The following is an 18,814-nucleotide window of genomic DNA, read 5'->3' as shown; positions in this document are numbered from 1 at the left end:
CTTCTTTCCTTGATTATTTTCCATCCATCGGTTCTTGTCCTGCTTTCTGGTGCTTTCGAGAATAGCTTGATTCCCTTCTTTTTGTGGCAATCCCTGAGATATTGGAACACTGCTAATTTGTCACTCCTAGTCCTTCTTTTCATTAAACTAGATATACACGTTTCCAGCAACCGTTCTTGAAGGTCTTCTAGTCCAACCCCCTGCTTAGGCAGGAAACCCTACACCACTTCAGACAAATGGTTATCTAATCTCTTCTTAAGAACTTTCTATAACTTATTAGCCAAATAAATAATTTACCTACAAAAACCAAAACAAAACAAAATCTATCCATATACGTTTTCCATCCAATCATGTGAAGTTTGGAAAGAATTTCAGCAAACAAGGTTGACTTAGCTTTCCATCCTTTATAAGGTAGGTAAAATGAGGACCCAGATTGTTGGGGGCAATAAAGTTGACTTTGTATACAATATACAAATGGATGAAGACTATTGCTTAACACAATGTAAGCCGCCCTGAGTCTTCGGAGAAGGGCGGGATATAAATTCAAATTAAAAAAAAACAAAACCTCAACTATTTAATATCAGTTCCCCAAATGTATCGATGATGTTTCCTAATAAGGAATGAAATGTCTGCAACCCAAACATGAAGCTCAAAGAATTTAAAGATGTAAAGATTCAAATCTTCAACAACAAAATGGGGATGGGTGGGAATTAAGGAACTTTTGAGCACAAAATGGCCTGTACCATACTGTAGTACCTAAAGCTTTTATAAATGACAGTGTCAAATTACGTCCCTTTATATACTTGAAAAGAAATAGTGAATCGTACAAAGGAAAGATATTGGGAGTGGGAAAAAGACATAGACAATTACTAGCCTCTTGTGTAAATAATTGCCACAATGTAATGTAACAATATTTTCTATTGTTAAGGATGCCCTAGATAAAATGATTCTGATTAAAAAAATCTATATATTTTAAATTTTCACGCATTATTGTATATATAACACTTAATGTAACTGGGCGAGAAGGTAAGATTACATATTGTAAGGACTAGCTTCTCCCTCCACTTCCAAGAAAGTATAAACTCTTGAGAACTTTGGATTTCAAAAGGAATCTTTTATTGAAAGGGATGAAAGCAAGTCAAAACTCAAAGCAGGCTCTGGGGTCCCTCAGGGCATGCAGTTCAGGTTAAAGGAAATTAGGAACCCTTGTCCACCATCCAATGGATTGGATTCCAGCCAATCACGGGCGTGAATACGAATTGCATCAGCCTCTCTGAGAAACAGATAGGAAGAGTTTCTCAGGGTCATTTTACAATCCACTCATTCTCCACTTTTCCTGAGGCGTGTGATTTCTTCAGGGATTCCTGGCTCCAGGCAATGGTTATAAATCAGGATAAAGTTTATATAAAGAGGATCAGGCAAGAAATTGGATACTTAGGATACATAGGAAAAGAACTAAATGTGACACTCCAAATCCCCCCCCCTTCTTCCACGAACAATGGCAGATACACGGATCTGACACATATGTCAAGTATTTCTTTCTAAGAAATAATAATCATTAAGTCTATGAAAACAGGAAAAATATCCTGATCTGTGTCATTATCCCAATGAGTGGTATAAGATATAACCATTTTCATATTATTCAGAAATGTAGTGTTGTTAGGACTATTGTATCCGGAGTGCAAAAATACAGATGGCACTTATTTAGGAACACTGTTAGAGCAACAAACAAAAACAGAGACTCTAACAATATTTCACTAGAATAAAGGCCAGATTTTAACCAGAGTCTTCCTTTCAAATAAAGGAAAAAATTAAGTTACAATAATTCCTGATTAGATTAATAGTAAAAAAAACAATTATTTTGTCAAATAAACAATAAATGTAAGTCTTTCTTTCTGAAGATAAAGATAATGAAATATTAGTTCACCCATTTTAACAACCTATTTTAATACTTTAGTCTGAACTGCTTTCAAACTAGGATTTATTAAATATAATAAGCAGGCTATCATTCCACTGTTCTTAAATTTTATAAGGGAGGATTGTGTTTACAAAAAAGACAACATAAAACCATTAATTTAAATTTTAAGACTAGCAGCTTTCCATTTCCCAAACTACTAATTTCCTTCCTTGGAATCTTCAATTAATAACTCTTCAGTGTATCTTTCAATACAAATTGTCTATAGTCATTCAGTATGATTGACATCTAAAATATGTTTTCACTCCATTTTTGCACATGGAATTCAGAGGAAAATCTGTCAGAACAGAACTGAACTGAACCCTAAATAGAACACATTCAAGTTAAGTATCAAAATATAAAGGCATAAAAACAGTGATATTTAGTTATGCAACTATAATCCTAACAATATAAAACACGTAGTTGAATGAGTTATTTTATATTTATAATTTAACTAATATATTCTCACATATACTGTACTTCTTTCATTAACTTGTTTGGATATAGTAGAAAAATATTTGTCATAACAATAGTAGAAAACTATTTCCCATTACAAACACAAAGGCATTTATCGACTGTCACATGATCAATAGGAAAAACTGGATTTGCTTAAAGATCATATGATTTCCTTAATAACCATGGCAAAAAGATTGTAAATTTAACAATCACTTTGCTTACCAACAGAAATTCTGTTCTCAGTTGTGGTCATAAGTCAAGAACTATCTATATTGCCATTTCAGAGATGATATGAAATGGCAAGAAAAAGCATTTAATACTACTGTAGGAGGTATCCATAATCGCTCTGCAAATGCCTAACTTCTCTGTTTGAAACTACTAGACAGTGAACAGTGTCATTGCCTAACAATTAAGGAGCTACTAAAATCAACATGATTGTTGATATTTCAAAACTTATTATCATTTTGTATATTACTGGGATACATCAAAATAATTTCTTTTAAAAAATTGATTAAGCTGACATTTCCTGCAAACAGTTGAAAAAGATCTGAAAATTCTGCTTCACATACATAGTATTAAATAATTAATACTATGTATGTGAAGTATTATGTATATATGTATATCTTATTCATATTGTTACAGGTCAACAACTGAGTTACAAGATGGAATTGGAGTAAGGAATGCATTCTTTGTTTATTTGTTTAAAGCAAAATAAATATATGAGAACTAGTTATTTTTAATAATTTTCTTTGCAAAATTGTGCCCCTTTATGATTATACTAAAGTTTTTAAATAGGTTTTAGTGAAATTTATTGTTTATTGCTTAATAAATGTATCTTTAAAAATCCTACCTCAGTAGTAATGGGAAATGGCAAACAAAATTGCTTTCTAGTCTAAGCTACAATTTTGCTTTCTATAGGTCAATAAAAGTTTGTTTAAAAGGAGTTTAAATATGACAATATGTATTTGAGGTAATGTAGCCACAGACAATGTAGTTCTGCATATAAGCAAACCTGAGATATTTATTAATGTGAGTAGCCTATGTAAACATTTGATCAAATTTTCAATTAAAACTATATCTAGTTATGAAAGGAAGCTATTAAATACAGAAACTGCAGGACATCAGGAACATCTTTAACTCCTTGGAGAGAAGCACCAATATCAAATCTAGATTTTTCAGTTGAAATTACTGTAGCATTAATTGCAACAAACATTTTCAGCAAGTAAAACAATTTATGCCACATGGATTCAGTTAATAATACTGTATCTTAACAGAATGTCTATGATAAAAATAAACATCCTGCTAGAAATTTTATTTTTTAACAAGCAAATAGTAGTGACATTTTCAATGATAACACTGAAAATTCCCTTCTCATCCCTAAGAATGGACCTTATCCCTGGTCTGCTACCAGAGTCCTGGGAGTTTGAAGGCTCTGCACATGTCTTTGCTATTCCTAAAATTGCATTCTTCTGGATAAAGACCTCTGATGTTCCTGGATCTGTTGGAGCTATTCTTGCAGTTTAGGAATCACATCCCAAGTGCTTCTACCACTACTGGGGCCACATAGGCTTTTACTTTCCACATCCATTCCAGTTTCACCTACAGATCCTGGTACTTTTCCAGCTTTTAATGTTCCTTCTTTCTTATGATGTTGTCTCTTGGCACCTCTATATCTATTACCACTTAGGTCTTCTGATCTTTGTCTACTAACACGATGTCTAGTGTGGTAGACTCCTGCTTCTATGGATATGGTGGTTAGCAACACCTGTTTTGTGCTGCTTTGATCAGTGCGTCAATGCAGTCTTTTAGCCCACTTCTTCCAGCCACTGCAAGGATTTCCCAGTGTCTGCTATCTCAGCTACCTGTTAATGGTAAATCCTATTCAGAGTCTCGTCTTGCCAAGCCACTTCCTCTGCTTGATTTTCTTGATTTTCTGTCATTTAAGGTATATGTATATATAAAAATAGGGACGCAGTGGTTCAGGGGCTAAGACAGCTGAGCTTGTCGATCGAAAGGTCGGCAGTTTGGTGGTTCGAATCCCTAGTGCTACCGTGTAACAGGGTGAGCTCCCGTTATTTGTCCCAGCTTCTGCCAACCTAGCAGTTTCAAAAGCACGTAATAAATGCAAGTAGAAAAAATAGGGACCACCTTTGGTGGGAAGGTAACAGCGTTCCGTGCGCCTTTGGCGTTGAGTCATGCCGGCCACATGACCACAGAGACGTCTTCGGACAGCGCTGGCTCTTCGGCTTTGAAACAGAGATGAGCACCGTCCCCTAGAGTCGGCAACGACTAGCACGTATGTGCGAGGGGAACCTTTACCTTTACCTATATATAACAATGAAAATTATAATATAGAATGTCGAATACTACCTATAGGTCAACTAAAGCAGTGCATTGGAATATTGAAACATATTATCTGGCAGCAATAACAAGCACTTTTCTTCTTAATTCAAAAAGTTTGTTCCTAGAACCATAAATCATTCTGGTACTCCTGAAATATATTACATTAATAGAAAGTTTAAAATAAGCAGAATCTAACTGATATATGAACCCATTGTGTATATGATAATTTCTTCCAATTTTGTCCCCACAATAGCATTTCTGAGAGATATCTTGGAGTCGGGAGGGAGGGAGGGAGGGAGAGAGAGAGAGAGAGAGAGAGAGAAACACGAATGGCTAAAAAAATCACCCATGGTCCAGTGAGAATTAGTCTAGGACTTTCAAAAACATTTAACTATTTTCCTTTATTTCTAAGGTAAAGGTTCCCCTCACACATATATGCTAGCCGTTCCCAACTCTAAGGGGCAATGTTCATCTCTGTTCAAAGTCGAAGAGCCAGTTCTGTCCGAAGATGACTCCATGGTCATGTGGCCAGCATGACTAAATACCAAAGAAGCATGGAACAGTTACCTTCCCATCAAAGGTGGTCCCTATTTTTTTACTTGCACTTTTAATGTGCTTTCGAACTGCTAGGCTGGCAGAAGCTGGGACAAGTAATGGGAGCTCACCCCATTCCACAACACTAGGTATTCGAACCGCTGAACTGCCGACCTTTCGATCAACAAGCTCAGCATCTTAGCCACTGAGCCACTGCATCCCTCCATTTTTAAAAATCCTTTATTTCGGACTTCCGCTTGGCGCCACCTTTCTCGCTGGGTGCTAATTTATGGCACTCAGCACTGGATATGGTAAAAGCCGGTGAAAACAGCAACGAACAGCTGTTCCCAGCTTCAATTTCCCTCTCTGGTTGAAAAAGAGAGAAAGAGCAGGGGGGGAGAGTGGTAGATTCCCCTAGGGATTTTGTTTTTGTTATGCAAAGTCCCGAAAGGTGAATCCCATTGAATCCTCCTTTAATCTCCAGTATTCACTGCGCTCCTGCAAAAACAGGAAAAGAGGAAGGTACCCACTTCTGCTAACAATTGATTTCTTTTTGTGGATTTCTATAAGCAGACGGAAGAAGCATGAGTGAACAATTATTGGTTTGCAAGTATTTTTGATTTCCTGACTTCTACCTTCTTTAAAAAGAGAAATTTCCCCCCCTTCCTTTAATTGTTTAAAATGGCGTTTGAAAGCAACTGAAAGTAGAGCGATAAAGGAAAGGGAGCCTTGCTGCGAAATCGAAACTGAATGGAGATTTTATTTTATTGTGTTGGACTGTGGATTGTTGGATTATATTACGTTGTTTAAGTATTTCATAAGGGGATTCTCAGCAGGAACTTTGTCATGAAGGTTCTTTCAGAAGAATGGATTCGTGACTTTATACAGGATTACACAGAAAGAATGTATTTAATTATTCAAAAATACGAATTGATAAAAAATGGGGACGTTTTGGATGAGAGCTTGGAGGAAATTAACCAGTGCAATCAGGACTTGGAAAATGGAATGGAGGAGATACAAACAAAAGTGGATAAATATGAAGATATGATCGTGAATAAACAAGTTGATGTAAAGAAGTTTTCTTTAAATAGTTTGGATGAAATGCCTGAATTTGTGCTACAGGAGGCTGTCTCCCGAACCGAAAAAACTCACAGGGTTAATGCTTTCCAAGAGTTCTCTTTTTGGACTGATGGAATATACGGCAGTAATTTGTGGATTCTTGGACATAAGGAACTACTAGGAAATATTGTGACTGACTTTTCAAAAGGAGTAATGAAGGAAAGACAGCGATTAATGCATCAAAAAAAATGGCAAGAGACAAAAGTATTATCCTTGAAACAAGGTTTTTTTGAAATATTAACAGACAAAAATATTAGTGTCCCGGAAAGACAATATGTTTATTTATTTTTATTTTATTTATTTAAATTTTTATACCGCCCTTCTCCCGAAGGACTCAGGGCGGTGTACAGCCAAAAATAAAAACAGCAAGTATACAAAGTTAAAATATCAATTTAAAATACCTATTCCATAATGGCCGAATTAAAACCGTCAGATTGACCTAACCTAAAATACCCCATATAAAATTACAAAGGATTAAAACTTTAAAATTTAGAATTTAAAAAATCAGTCCAATCCCGCTTGAATAAATAAATGAGTTTTTAATTCCCGGCGAAAGGTCCGAAGGTCAGATATTTGGCGTAAACTGGGGGGAAGGTCGTTCCAGAGCGTAGGTGCTCCAACAGAGAAGGCCCTCCCCCTGGGGGCCGCCAGCTGGCATTGCTTGGCGGACGGCACCCTGAGGAGACCCTCTCTGTGAGAGCGTACGGGTCGATGGGAGGCATAAGGTACCAGCAGGCGGTCCCGTAAGTACCCAGGCCCTAAGCCATGGAGCGCTTTAAAAGTGGTAACCAAAACCTTGAAGCGCACCCGAAAGACCACAGGTAGCCAGTGCAAACTGCGCAGGAGCGGTGTTACCCGGGAGCAACGAGGAGCTCCCTCGATCACCTGCGCAGCTGCATTCTGGACTAACTGGAGTCTCCGAGTGCACTTCAGGGGTAGCGCCATGTAGAGAGCATTGCAATAATCCAGGCGGGAAGTGACGAGAGCATGAGTGACCGTGCATAAGGCATCCCGGTCCAGAAAGGGACGCAACTGGCGGACCAGGCGAACCTGGTAAAAGGCTCTCCTGGAGACGGCCGCCAAATGATCTTCAAATGACAGCCGTCCATCCAGGAGAACGCCCAAGTTGCGTACCCTCTCTGTTGGGGCCAGTGACTCGCCCCCAACAGACAGCTGCGGTTGCAGCTGACTGTACCGGGGTGCCGGCATCCACAGCCACTCCGTCTTGGATGGATTGAGTTTGAGTCTGTTTCTCCCCATCCAGACCCGTACGGCCTCCAGGCAACGAGACAGCAGTTCAACAGCTTCGTTGGGGTGGCCCAGGGTGGAAAAGTACAGCTGAGTGTCATCAGCGTACAGCTGATAACTCACCCCGAAGCCACTGATGACCTCACTGGCGGCTTCATGTAGATGTTGAACAGGAGGCGAGAGAATCGACCCCTGAGGCACCCCACAAGTAAGGCGCCTCGCGGTCGATCTCTGCCCCCCTGTCAACACCGTCTGCGTCTGGTCAGAGAGATAGGAGGAGAGCCACCGATAAACGGTGCCTCCCACTCCCAATCTCTCCAACCGGCGCAGCAGGATACCATGGTCGATGGTATCAAAAGCCGATGAAAGATCCAACAGGACCAGGGCAGAGGAACAACCCCTATCCCTGGCCCTCCAGAGGTCATCCACCAACGCGACCAAAGCTGTCTCCGTGCTGTACCCGGACCGGAAGCCGGACTGGAACGGGTCTAGATAGACGGCTTCATCCAGGTACTGGGGAATGTGAGTACATGCTTCATCCAGGTATGTGAGAAAGATCTGGAAGAAATGGGTTGATTATATGTTTTATATCTATCATAAAAGACTAGATATTTGGATCTATACTGGATTTTGACGAGGAAGGACTAAAGTTGAATAGATATTGTAATTTTCTGTATTGAAATTTTATAATGTGTTGCACTGAATTTTAAATAGAATATTCTCGAAAGATCTTATGTAAGAAAGACCTGGGGGAAAAATTATATGGTTATAGAAGCTATAAGGGAGATATTCTCTGAATTGGATTGGATTTTTATGCTTTAGCTGGTTTTAAATACTTTAGGATTAATTTGTTCTATTGATTTATATATTTTATTACTGTTAATTGTTAATTTTTTTATTTTTTTTTTGAAAGATTTTGGTTATGTTAGGAGGAAGTCAGAGCTAGAGAGGGAAAATTGGTATAATAGTTTTGGGGAAAAATTTTCTTAGCATATGTTTGTTTTATTTTTAACTATACCTTGTGCTTGTTCCGGGAAGTCAGGGGGGAGGGGGAAGGGTATTAGTGAAGGGAGGGGGGTTGGGGGGAAAGGGGGAAAAATTTTTTGTAAAACTTTTTGAATAAAAAAAAATCCTTTATTTCTATTGCTGTCTAATATTTATATACTTGCACTATTAGATAGAATTTAAAAACCACGTGAAAGGATCATAATAAGTATATACATTAGTATGTCTGTCTGTGCCCACAGATGTGTAAATAAACTTTAAGACAGAAGGCCAAACTTCCAAATTTCCCTTCACCCTGAGATCTATGAAAGATATTAGGGTGATGATAGGCTCTGAATATGAGACAGACCATTATTTTGTAATGTCAGGAGTGAATCATGAGGAATAATTTGACATTATATTTATTTGCGAAACATGGCTAATCTCTTCCATCCCTGATTCCATCATTTTAAACAAAGAATATCAAGTTCACCGTTCAGATCGTGAAAACCGAAGAGGTGGTGGAGTGGCTATTTTCTATAAAAAGTCACTTAATCTAAAAAACATACAAGTTGCCCACAAACTTTCTCTTCCTGAAACTATTGTATGTGATCTATCATCTAATACCGCACTTCGATTCATTCTATGCTACAGAGCCCCCGACTACGATATTACTCATGCTAATATTTTAACCTCATTACTAACTTGGGCTGCCTCTTGCCCATATCCACTCATCTTCCTGGGTGACCTAAATTTACCTCTCATCAACTGGATAACTAACGAAAGTACAACTGATCCAATCCACACAACAATATACAACGCTGTTACTAACCTAGGTCTTGAACAACTTGTAACCAATAATACAAGACTAAACAACTGCCTTGACCTCATCTTCTGCAACAATAACAATACCATTTATGGACTACAAATAAGAGAACCCTTTTCCAACAGTGATCATTGCATGATTGACTTCCATCTTAATATACGTTGTGACTTTAACCATCATATCAATAGCATTCCCATTTACAACTTCAAAAAAGCCAATTATGACTCTATAAACAATGATCTTTCATTTCTAGACTGGCAAAATCTGTTCTCAACCTGTATAACTGCTGAAGACCACTATAGAGTTTTTCTACTCAAATCAACAGAGTCATCGAACTATATGTACCACTAACTACCATCAAGATTAGGAAAAGCAAACTACCCATATCAATAAAAAGCTTCAATCTAAAAAGATCCTCTGGAAAAGAAACAAAAGGGCTATGTAGCTAATTTTAAAAACGCTACAGAACTATATGCAACCAAATAAAACTGAATGCACAAATTACCACACCAAGCAAGAAGAGGATCTTCTGCACAAATTCAATCGTGCCTTCTATAATTTTGTCAACAACAAGCTTAAAAACTCTAGACGCATGCCACCTCTAAAAGATCCTGATGGCAATGAATACAATGATGAAGTATCTAGAGCAAACCTCTTTAATAAATTCTTTGCATCAGTTTTTGTCAACAGTGATGGCACTCATCCAACATTCCAAATTTGTACAATCAATGAGCATGACAACTTAACAATTGTTGATTTTACAGAAGAAAATGTTGGTAAAGCTCTAAGTAAATTGAAGCCATCTCTATCCATTGGACCTGATGGTCTTTGTGCTTACTTTTTTAAAAAACTCTCTAGTAATCTAGCAGAACCCCTAAGTATAATCTTTAATATAGCCTTTAGAACCAGTTCCCTTCCCAGTCTCTGGTCGCTAGCCACAGTCATTCCAATTTTCAAAAAAGGCGACCCCAGCTTAGTTGATAATTATAGACCTATCTCTCTATGTTGCGTCGCCTGCAAGGTTATGGAATCCATCATCAACCAATCCATTACCTTACACTTAGAAATGCACAACCTTCTCTCAAATAAACAATTTGGCTTCAGGAAAAATTATCATGCAATCTACAACTTCTCTACTGTAAAACCTATGGACTACTAATCTTGATCTAGGTAAATCAATAGATGCAATATACATAGACTTCTGCAAAGCTTTTGACTCAGTAGTACATGATAAACTTCTCCTAAAATTAAAATCCTATGGCATTTCAGGACCCTTACACCACTGGATATCTGCTTTTTTGTCAAACAGACAACAAATAGTTAAAATTGGTAATGCTCTTTCAAATCCTGTTCCTGTCAAGAGTGGTGTTCCTCAAGGCAGCGTTCTTGGACCTACTCTCTTTATAATATACATAAATGATCTTTGTATTGATATTTCAAGTAACTGTGTTCTCTTTGCTGATGATGTCAAACTTTTCAACACCACTGACAATGCATCCACAATTCAAAAGGACCTTGATCATCTATCTGCCTGGTCTAAAATTTGGCAACTACAAATTTCAACCAGTAAATGCTCAGTCTTGCACATTGGAAGAAAGAACCCAATCACAAAGTACATGCTTGATGGACATTGCCTCGCAGATGACCCCACCCTGTCAAAGACCTTGGAGTTTTACATCTAACGATTTAAGTTCCAAAGCCCACTGCAACTACATAGCTAAGAAGGCTCTAAGAGTTGTCAACTTAATTTTACGTAGCTTCTTTTCAAAAAACACCACGCTACTGACCAGAGCATATAAAACATTTGTTAGGCCAATTCTTGATTACTGCTCTCCTGTCTGGAACCCTTACCATATATCTGACATCAACACAGTTGAGCGTGTCCAAAGGTATTTTACGAGAAGAATTCTCCATTCCTCTGAAACTAATAAAATACCTTATTCCACCAGACTTGATATCTTGGGTCTAGAAAACTTGGAACTTCGTCGCCTTCGACTGGATCTGGGTTTAGCATATAAAATCATCCGTTGTAATGTCCTTCCTGTCAATGACTTTTTTAGTTTCAATAACAATATCACAAGAGCTACAAACAGGTTCAAACTCAATGTCAACCGTTCCAGTTTAGATTGCAGAAAACACGATTTCTGTAACAGAATTGTATATACTTGGAATGCATTACCTGACTCTGTGGTTTCTTCTCATAACCTCAAAGGTTTCACTCAAAAACTGTCCACGGTTGACCTCACCACTTTCCTAAGAGGACTCTAAAGGGGCGTGCATAAGAGCACAAACGTGCCTACCGTTCCTGTCCTACTGTTTCTTTCCCTATGTATATACACGTTTTTAGTACCTCATTTCTCCTCATATATACGTTCATATATTTATAACCTTTTATGTAACGCTTGTATATATTGTTATGACAAATAAATAAAATAAAATAAAATAAATAAAATAAATAAATGAATAAAGGACATGGAGGAAAAAGGAAAGTAAGCAAAACTAAATAAAAGTGGAATTATGAAGGTGTGTGTGTGTGTGTGTGTGTGTGTGTGTGTGTGTGTAGTACATGCATACATATACATACATATATATCCGATATACACATACATATGTATCCAGTATAGCTAAACACACATATACAGAGAGAACACACTTGTATAGAATTACAATGATTTGACAAAGAAAAGAATTGCAATGAAAGCTATAAATATTACTCAGCAAGAAAAAATAAATTCTGAAGAGAAAGTCATAAATGCAGTGAGAATATAGAAATAGGTAAGACTTCAAATATAGATGATATTTCTGGAGAAATATTGAAATAAGGGTGTGGTTTGCTTGAAATTGCTGTGCAACTTTTTAAAATGTCTGCATGAAGACTGCATATGCACCTGAATTTATTTATTTACTTAAAACTTTTCTATAGTTGCCCATCTTAAAACTAATCAGTAGTTTACAGCCTAACAGTGGAAGAATGCCATTTTTATTTCTTTATCTATGGTGAAATACAGAAAAAGTAAATGATAAAACTATAATGGGGATGTTTTCAGAGTTCTGATGGGAATGGTTTGGGAAGTGAAAAAGAGCAAATTTTGGGAAAAGCACAGTTGCTTTATTCCATGCAGCGAGTACTAAACTCAGATTTTTGTTTGTTCCGATATTAGGAAATGTATGAACATGAAAAAGAAGAAAAGATTTCTAAACTGTATTTGCTACTTTAGAAGAAATAAAGAATATGTTTAAATTATGGAATGTTTTGGTTGGTAAATATTTAAAAACATGACATGATATAGTTGTTTGTGAGTAAATGGATTTGTTCTTAAATGCATCAACATTGAGCAGACAAGAATGTGTGATATCCTCTTGATTATTTTATATATGAGGAATCCTTGTGGCAGTATTAGAGGTGTCTTGATTGTGAGTGTACTGTTGTGTACTATATGTACTGTTCATGCAGATAATGCCAAGTTGTTAGCTGATAATCAAAATATTTGTGCAGATAAGTTGTAGCTAAACAATGACAAACAGAAATCTGAAAATTAATGTATCAAAAATCAGACATAGCAAAACAAGAAGAGATAGTGTCATGAACACTTGGGTGATAAATGAATGTAATGAGTGACCACTACCAAAGTGTGTGTTGGAGCGATTTGTTGAATCACGATTGAATTGAAAAACAAATTTAGAAAACAAGATTGAACGGTCTCATAGGGCAGGGGTCTCCAATCTTGGCAACTTTAAGCCTGGAGGACTTCAACTCCCAGCTTTTCTGGCTGGGGAATTCTGGGAGTTGAAGTCCTCCAGGCTTAAAGTTGCCAAGGTTGGAGACCCCTGTCATAGGAAACAGAAGACCAACAACCATGACTTGAAGGAATTGATAAATCTTTAAAAGAGAGAGGTTAGTAGTTTCAAGAATATGCATTCATAAACACACACACCTACACATATATTAATGATTATGCCTATGATTAATCAGAGTATGCCTGTGATAGAATAATGTAAAAATTTCAAGAATTAAAAAGAATAATGAGAAATATAATTAATAATACTAAGTATAAGATCTTTTTTATTTATTTATTTTCTCCTAGTTTTTCTTTTTCTGCCCATTTCATGAAGCTTACCAGGAAAGAAAATAGCATTATGGGTATACATTTATATACATATCTATGGCAAACTGTAGACTCAAATATTTGGTGTACTTTCTGCTATTTAAGAGAGTATTCATTTGAAAGTAAGCTTTCTGTGGCTTTTTCCTGAGACTAGATTTATCTAAATTAACACACTGGAATTGTGTGAAATTCTAAACTGAAGAGCACTTTAAGCATATCCTTGTCAACTCCATCTCACCATATGTTTTGTGGTTGTGCAGTGGTCCACAGTTAAGACACTGGACTTGTCAGCTGCAAAGCCAGCAGCCTAGGTTGGAGACTCAAGTGCCATGCAATGGGATGAGCTCCTATTGTCGCGCCAGCTCCTGCCAACCTAGCAGTTGCAATGCATGCAAATGTGAGTAGATAAATAGGTACCACTTTGATAGGAAGGTAACAGTGTTCTGTGACATCATGCTAGCCACATGACTGCAGAAATGTCTTTGGACAATGCTGGCTCAATGGCCTTGAAACGCAGAGTCGTCCCTATAGTCAGCAACAAGTAGTGAAATAAAAGCCACAGGGACTTTTTTTATCTTTATGTATCAGTCTTTCTTTGCTTTCAATCTTTAGAGGTTTGGGTTTTAAGACTGATAATAGGTTTTAAGTCTCTTTATCTAGGTGTTTTCCTTTCAGGTTTCTTTAGTTTATAAAATTGCTTCTTTCCCAGGTATAATATTGCTTTGGGTTTAAACTATGAACCCTTCCGTTTTACATTATGGTCTGACCTCTCATTTGCAAAACTGATTTTTTTCCCCTGTTTTAAAATTATGGTTACAACCTTTTCTAATCAATGCTTATTTTGAACCTGTTAACAGTGTATCCAAATTTGTCCAATCCTTAATCCCCTCAGTGTCTTTAATTACTGTGGGAGTATTTATCTATAGTAAATGCTATATTATTATTTATTTATTTATTTATTTATTTATTTATTGTTTATATTTATATACCGCCCTATCTCCCAAAGGACTCAGGGCGGTTTACAGGCATTTAAAAGCAATAAATACAATTCTAAAAACAATTAAAAAACTTATTCAAAAGCCTAATAATTAAAAATATAAAAAATTAAAACCCAAGTTAAAACCCACAAACTAAAAACTAACTCAGTCCTGCAGTTAAATAGGTATGTTTTAAGCTCATGCGGAAGGTCCAAGGTCCGAAGCTGACGAAGTCCTGGGGCAGTTCATTCCAGAGGGTGGGAGCCCCACAGAGAAGGCCCTTCCCTGGGCGCCGCCAGACGACATTGCCTCGCTGACGGCACCCTGAGGAGTCCCTCTGTGAGAGCGCACGGGTCGGTGAGAGGTATTCGGTAGCAGTAGGCGGTCCCAGATAACCCGCCCTATGCCATGGAGCGCTTTAAAGGTGGTCACCAAAACCTTGAAGCGCACCCGAAGGCCACAGGTAGCCAGTGCAGTCTGCGCAGGATGGTGTTATACGGGAGCCACGAGGGCTCCTCTATCACCCGCAGCCGCATTCTGACTAACTGCAGCCTCCGGATGCCCTTCAAGGGGAGCCCCATGTAGAGAGCATTGCAGTAATCCAGGCGAGACGTCACGAGGCGTGAGTGACTGTGCACAGGGCATCCCGGTCCAGAAAGGCGAACTGGCGCACCAGGCGAACCTGGTAAACGCTCTCCTGGAGACGGCCAAATGATCTTCCAAAGACAGCCGCTCATCCAGGAGGACGCTAAGTTGCGCACCCTCCATCGGGGCCAATGACTCGCCACCGATGGTCAGCCGGATTTAGCTGACTGTACCGGGATGCCGCATCCACAGCCACTCTGTCTTGGAGGGATTGAGCTTGAGCCTGTTTCTCCCCATCCAGACCCGTACAGCCTCCAGACACCGGACAGCACTTCGATAGCTTCGTTGGGGTGGTCCGCGTGAAAGGTACAGCTGGGTGTCATCCGCATACAGCTGATACCTCACCGAAACCACTGATGATCTCACCCAGCGGCTTCATGTAGATGTTGAACAGAAGGCGAGAGGATCGACCCCGCGGCACCCCACAAGTGAGGCGCCGGGTCAACCTCTGCCCCTGTCAACACCGACTGCGACCGGTCGGAGAGATAGGAGGAGAACCACCGATAAACGGTGCCTCCCACTCCCAATCCCTCCAGCCAGCGCAGCAGGATACCATGGTCGATGGTATCGAAAGCCGCTGAGAGGTCTAATAGGACCAGGGCAGAGGAACAACCCCTATCCCTGGCCCTCCAGAGATCATCCACCAACGCGACCAAAGCCGCCTCTGTGCTGTAACCGGCCGGAAACCGGACTGGAACGGGTCTAGATAGACAGTTTCATCCAGGTGCAGGGGAAACTGATATGCCACCATATTTCTACAACCTTCGCCGCGAAGGTTGAGACCGGACGATAATTACCTAAAACAGCCGGGTCCAGGGAAGGCTTCTTAAGGAGGGGTCTCACCACCGCCTCTTTCAAGGCGGCCGGAAAGATGCCCTCCACCAAAGAAGCGATCGTAATCGCCTGGAGCCAGCCTCGTGTCACCTCCTGAGTGGCCAGCACCAGCCAGGAGGGGCACGGGTCCAGTAAACACGTGGTGGCATTCAGTCTACCCAACAACCTGTCCATGTCCTCGGGAGCCACAGGGTCAAACTCATCCCAGACAATGTCACCAAGACCACCCTCGGACGCCTCACCTGAGTCACCGCAATCTTGGTCCAACCCGTCCCGAAGCTGAACGATTTTATCGTATAGATAACCGTTAAACTCCTCAGCACGTCCCTGTAGTAAATTTCAATGTCTCTTGAGCAGTATTCTAATGATTTGTTATATTTCTATACTCTCCCTGCAAACTGGGTGTTTGCAATTGTCAACACTAAGATTATGGACTGATCGCTAATTTATGATGTAATTGTGCTTTTAAATTCTGCATGATTGAGGCAGGTATGAAATATAAATGAATGGATAACAGGTTTGGAGATACAAAAATGGGATGGAAAAAGCTAAAGTACCACTTTCTACATGCTATCTCATCAGTGCCATCTCATTATGCTGGCCTGCTTCCTTGCTTCTGCTAATTAGCTAAACAACAACTTTGTTGCTGAAAGTGTAATCTACATTAACTCCCATGTCACCAAAAGCCAGTTACTAGAGCCACAAAGCTCCATATTACATAAAAGTGAGTCAATAGTAAATTTTGTTCCAATGATGAGGATGTCCAAGCTCAACAATCAGTAAACAGAGACAGTAGAACACGTTGGCCCACAGGGGTTATGTCAGTGGTTATTCTTAAAGTCATAAAAGGAGAAGTAAATTCTTATTTGTAAAACAGTTTTGTAAAGTAGTAGTAAGAAATTTCCTACACCAATTGAGCACAAGTTAGGCTCCCTCCTGAATAATTTGAGGACTGCTGTGTTATTTCTCCCTTGTTTTTGTTAGCTCTCCCTATCAGATATAGGGTTTATGTATTAAAAATACTGATAGGAATCTTTTAGATATATTTAACTGAAACTGTCATAAATATGCATTGCTCTTTTTACCAGATTCTCTCCCAAAATGAAGTAACTGCAGTACACAGCTATTTATATTCAAAGAATGACTTTTCCCAATCTGAACTCAGCTCAAGAAAGTTTGCCTCTCCATCAAAATCTTGAGTCATGGATCTCTGATCTGAATCAAATCAAGACTTATTTGCAAACCTAAAAATCATATATCTGATTGTTTGAAAGAGCTCTGTAGGGTTAGTTATTATTATTATTATTATTATTATTATTATTATTATTATTATTATTATTATTATTATTATTATTTTATTAGATTTATAAACTGCCCTTCTCCCGAAGGACTCAGGGCGGTGTACAGCCAAGGTAAAAAAAAAAACAATGTACAATTAAAAGTAAATTAAAAAAACTTATTATACAGTGTGGCCGAAATTAAAATGGTTAAAAATCTAAAAAACCCCAATTTAAGACTTAAATAAAATTTAAAATTTGAAATCTAGACAATTTAAGAAAGCCCCGCGCGAACAAACAGATATGTTTTCAGTTCGCGGCGAAAGGTCCGAAGGTCAGGTATTTGACGTAAACCAGGGGGAAGTTCATTCCAAAGAGTAGGGGCCCCCACAGAGAAGGATCTTCCCCTGGGGGCCGCCAGCCGACATTGCCTGGCGGATGGCACCCTGAGAAGACCCTCTCTGTGTGAGCGTTATCATATTCCATTGTTCTTTTCTTTGACATAATATATGAATATGGTTCTTGTCATAGATTATTGTAGTAAATATTTCTATTTCTATTCATAATCTTTGCATTTGATGTACTTTTTTTTTCTTATACAGTTCCACCCGTCATAAGAGTCTTTCCTGAAAGTCAAGCTAGGGAGCCAGGAGTGACAGCTAGTCTTCGATGTCATGCTGAGGGTATTCCCAATCCAGTGCTTGGTTGGTTGAAGAATGGAATTGATATAACTCCAAAGTTATCCAAACAGCTAACTCTTCAAGGTAAAGAAGCATCTTTTTTTATTAACATGATTTGTTATTTTCAAAAAGATTTACCTTTGCTACCAGTTCGCAAATGTGAGCGTGCACACTTCCTCCACGCATGCGCAGAGGGTCAAAATGGGATGTTACATTAAATTATTTTGAAATATGCATGTTGGGATTTATATAGTATAGCATATTTTTATTCCCAAATTCTAATAGTAGGAGAAAGTGAATTTTCACTAACAAACCACATATTGTGGGCATAGTTTATATTATTCAAAATAAAATACAGTAATCCTCTCTTAGTAAGCACTTGTTCAGTAATCATTGAAACTTACCATGTGCTAAAAAAGGAGAGGTACAACCAGTCTCCAAGATTTTGGCTATCATAGAATGCTCACAGTCACAAGATCATAATCCAGATCTTTGGCAACCAGTGTGCATTTACAATCCATTTGAAGTTTTAAAACTGGCTTCTGATAAGCAAAGTCAATGGGGAGACTGGAAGGTAGACACAAGTTGTGGTAGGTAGCTTTATGCTGAACGACCCATGGTGATTAGCTTAATGACTGCATCTGAAAATGATGGATTGTTATAATAAGTTGTAATATATCATTTTATGATTGTGTTGCTTAGTGATGGAGTTATCAGTCCCAATTGTTAAATGAGTTCTACCTTTATAAGAAAGAACAAACAATATAAATGGGTTAGATTAGAGATGTGGTGCTACAGTGGTTAGAATGCAGTACTGCAGCTAATTCTGCT

At 38.5% G+C, this 18,814-nt stretch overlaps 1 protein-coding gene across 1 annotated transcript in view; it reads left to right on the top strand.

Moving 5' to 3' along the window:
• FSTL5 (follistatin like 5) overlaps positions 1-18,814 on the top strand; it is a 473,869-nt gene that overhangs the window by 377,245 nt on the left and 77,810 nt on the right. Inside the window, exon 9 of the mRNA XM_058193148.1 lies at positions 17,906-18,067. Within this exon, the coding sequence (XP_058049131.1) occupies positions 17,906-18,067 (162 nt within the window). The remainder of the gene's footprint in view (positions 1-17,905; positions 18,068-18,814) is intronic.

Source organism: Ahaetulla prasina, chromosome 8, assembly GCF_028640845.1.
Source record: "Ahaetulla prasina isolate Xishuangbanna chromosome 8, ASM2864084v1, whole genome shotgun sequence".
In the NCBI taxonomy this organism is placed as follows: Eukaryota; Metazoa; Chordata; class Lepidosauria; order Squamata; family Colubridae; genus Ahaetulla; species Ahaetulla prasina.
The sequence above is the reverse complement of the archived record's forward strand: the minus strand, read 5'-3'. Positions and strand labels throughout refer to the sequence as shown.